General features: G+C 42.8%; 1 protein-coding gene across 1 annotated transcript; it reads right to left on the reverse strand.

The window, feature by feature from the left end:
• Positions 1–2,142: 2,142 nt before the first annotated feature.
• Positions 2,143–3,480, reverse strand: LOC126993066 (putative nuclease HARBI1). The gene has a single exon (XM_050851896.1). The coding sequence runs from the start codon at positions 3,478–3,480 to the stop codon at positions 2,143–2,145; it is 1,338 nt and encodes a 445-aa protein (XP_050707853.1).
• Between the last annotated feature and the right edge of the window lie 560 nt (positions 3,481–4,040).

A 4,040-nucleotide genomic window follows, 5' to 3' on the forward strand; every position in this document is an offset into this window, starting at 1 on the left:
TTAGTACGTACATTTGCGAAATTAAAGTAATATCACAATGTTTTGTTACTCTAGCTTATTTTATGTTTCTTTGTTGTTTAAGTATGCAGACTGATAAGCATGTTAGGATTTTTAGTATTCCATCTTGTTATCAATGAAAGAAAATACAGCCTAGCCTATTACTAGTTTTGGTTAGGCTGCAAACATACCTGTTTTCCAGCACTCTTATCTTCTTCAAACTCTATAATTTTACACATCTTTAGCATTTTTAAATATTTACTGTCACAAATAAATTTTCATCAGTGAATTTAGTGTTTCTAGGCGAAGGATTCGTGTGGCATTGAAAAAGTTTCGTCTTTTACCTGTTAAACAACATTGTAAGCAACATACTTTAGTCGTTGTTTTTCTCTTATTTAATATTATTAATTTAGAGCTAAATAAAGAAAATAGTGATATCTGAAGCGCTAAGCACAATATAGTTCCTGAACGAATATAAAGGTAAAGTGCGACATCGCTTCATCTCAACTCAACTCTGCAGGCTAACTATGAGAAAGGGGGAGGGGTAGCGCTAGGCAGATTCCATGTAACTTATCTTCATATGTTTTCAGGACCTCCTGCATCAGTGGACCCGAGGACGATGACCCTGCATGCCAGACTCAGTCGTCCGTAGAAACACCGACAATGCAGCATAACCACTTCGACGTCCAGAAGACGAAGTCGAGAATCTGATGACCAGGACCTCATTACTACCCTTGCTGGGTCAGCAAGAAGCAACTCGGAGCAGGCGGACGCCCTCCTTCACCTAGCCCAGGGCCTCCTTCAGTCACGACAGGGCAACAGGCAGCTTCGCACTTTCACTGATTACATATACGAGTCTATGGTTAGTCTCCCAAAGGAGGTCCAGGTTTTTTGTCGCAGGGAGATGTACCAGGTGTTGGAAAAATACCAAGAGGAAGCGGGTACTATCAGAAAAACTCCACCACAGTCTAATGATCAGCGGCCTGGATGCAGTAAAGATACAGTCCTCAGGGAGGAGGGATATTGTCATCCTGCTCCTAATCAGTGGCCGACTCAGCCTTCGAGGCCCGGAGATTTTGAGATCCTGAACTTGGCCAAGCCTCCTTCCCTACTCCTCCTCAGACAACACCTACCGACAGAACACCAAACAACGTCAGCCTCCCTAGTGATAGCAGCTTAATTAAGCTTGAAGTCACTGGATTTTCGGACCAACAGCATATCCTGGATATGCCCGTTTCGAAGGAACAGCAGGATGAGCCTCAACCTCGACTAGAGGAACATTTAACCTACCACAGTTTGTAGACACTTGTTGTCGTAAGGATATCTTGTAAAGTTTTTTTTTTTTTCTTTAGATAAGGGTTTGATTTGGTTATAATGTTTTGCAAACATTAATTTTATTGTATTGTTTTTGCAAAGTTTCACTAAAAAGGTAAGAACAACTTGCAAATATTGTTTGTCTCTTCTTTAGATTTGATTGTGTTGATTTGCAATATTGCTCGATTAGGTTGTACTTTTTTGCAGAGTTACTAAAAAAAGATAAGGAGTATTTAGGAATATTGTTTAGAGTTTTTTCTTCAGATAGGTTTCATTTGTTTATATTGTTTTGCTAAGTTTTACTATAAAGGTTGACATTTGTTGTACATAAGGAATAGTTATTTAATATTGTTTGTATTGCGATGTCCTTTTTCAACGTGAACTGGTATAAATTTGGATGTTGTTTTTTGCAATGTTTTTATTATAAAGTATGGATGAGGGAATACTTTGTATTTTCATGAAAATCCCTTTTAAGGAAGAATAAAACTTTTGTAAATCAAATTAATTGAATTTTATTCAGACGAATATATTCCATATTATATAATTTGTCACACAGTTACAAAAACATATATACATTTGATAATGATTGGACCGTAAGAAAAACAAATAATTGTTTGCGCCACTTGCAGCATATTTTTAAAAGGTTGCCTTACATAAATACAAATGAAACTAGCACATTCAGGACTACCAAAGATTGTCGAAAAAGCAAGTTATAACCTATCACATTCCACAAATGTGTACACTTGTACTTTCATACAGTTGCACTTCTAACTTAAAAGAGAAACATATGTAAATGAATAACAAAGTATCTTGCCACAACATTTATTATGTCTAGTGCCTGTTTAAGGTGATCATCTGGTCCTGCCATGGAACCCCTCCTCTCCTCTGGTCATTGAAGTACCGTTGGAGGTACAGGCGCATATCCTTGGCAGCCTGTGTGGCGCGGTTCCTGCCCGTGTCTGGGGGTGGGTTATCAGTATTATGCACGTCTACCTCTTGCCTCCAGATTCCAGGGATGACATTGTAGTTCCGATCCTCATGATCCACCTCTGCACTGTGGATTGCAGGGTTCCTAATCCTCATTAGGTTATGGAGAACGACGCAACATTCGACAATGCTTCTCACCACATCAGGAGACTGGTACAAAGTGGTCAACAAGCACCTCCACCTATTGGCCATAATACCAAATGCATTTTCAACTACCCGCCTCCCTCTGGAGATGCGATAGTTATAGACGAGTTCCTCCTTGGTCATGTTTCTCTTGGACCATGGCTTCATCATGTAGGTCCTCAAGGCGAAAGCGTCGTCACCGAGAATGAAGTAGGGGATTTCAACTGCACCATCTTCATCTGCTTCTTGTTCCTGCGGGAGTCGTTCAGATGGTGGAAGACACACGGTACCGTTCTCAATGCACTCTTTCAACTCTGACTCATTGAATATCTGAGCATCTGACATGTGTCCAACACCACCAGTGTCCACCCAGATGAATTTGTAATCTGCGTCAACGAGTGCCATGAGAATGATGGAATAGCAGTGCTTATACACGCACCAGTACTCGCTGCCAGAATTTGCAGGTTGCTTGATCTTGATGTGCTTGCCATCCAGGGCCCCTATAGCATGGGGTACTTGCCACCTCCTCTCGAATTCCATTGCCAGTTTTTTCCACTCACCAGGTGAGGTTGGAAACTTGATCACTTCTTCCTTGTAGGCTTCCACGATGGCTTCACACACCTTGGGGATGGCACGGCAGATGGCTGTCTTGCTGACTCTGTAGTTGAATCCGAGACTCGGGTACTGGTCCCCAGTTGCTAGGTGCCTTAACGTCAGTGCCAACTTCAAGCCAGGATCGAGAGATGCACGGGTATTGGTGCCTGGTCCGCTGATAGCAGGTCTTACCCTCTCGAGGATCTCATCAAAGAGCTCCAGGGGCATCCTCATGTAGCTCTTGAAGTAATTTGGATCTTCCGTCCTCAGCTTCTGGACCAGCCTATAGTATTGACTGTGGTCAAGTCTCTGCTGTTCAGTAAGCCAACTACGAATCCAGACCTGTGGCCGACGTCTACGCCTTTTTCGTATCAGTCTCCTTATCTTCAAAATGTTTTGGAGAACCTCTTCTTGCAGGATGTTGGCCTGGACCTGGAGAAGAAGAGCAAGGTACAGTTCGTCCATGCTGACAGCGTGAAGATCCAATACCAACTCCAATTCATAAGTGCTGCCGCATCGTTTTTATACCCTCCGAGCTTTTTAGTCGCATCTCACTCGCTACATGGATTCCATGGAAACACAAACTAGCGAGTCATTGAGAGACTCATGAGAGTAGTGCGAGTGAATGATTTTTGCTCACTCTCATGACTCTCTCGAGTCGCTAGCTGCTCTCTTGTCGATGGAAACGTACCGTTCGACCGTTACGACCGAGTCCCGCCAGTGCTCGCCAAACAGCGACCAAGGCTTGAAATCGCCAATGCTTCTCTCGGTCGTTTGTTGTCAGCTGCAGGGGATCATGATGAGCGATATATGCCTACATAGCAGCCGTCATCAGCAGTTAGGGATTCCGCCCCTCCGTTTATATTTATTTACCTGTTCTGGTAATTCCTGTCTTCCTGCCTGCATGTAGTCCCCACATATTCCCTACTCATGCACCCGCCAGTTGAAATAAGTTAAGAGATAAATCAAAGCAAGCCCCCCCCCCCCCCCAATCAATTGATATGAGATTATGAAGCAGAAGGATA

This window comes from Eriocheir sinensis, unplaced genomic scaffold (genome assembly GCF_024679095.1).
Source record: "Eriocheir sinensis breed Jianghai 21 unplaced genomic scaffold, ASM2467909v1 Scaffold551, whole genome shotgun sequence".
NCBI classification, from domain to species: Eukaryota; Metazoa; Arthropoda; class Malacostraca; order Decapoda; family Varunidae; genus Eriocheir; species Eriocheir sinensis.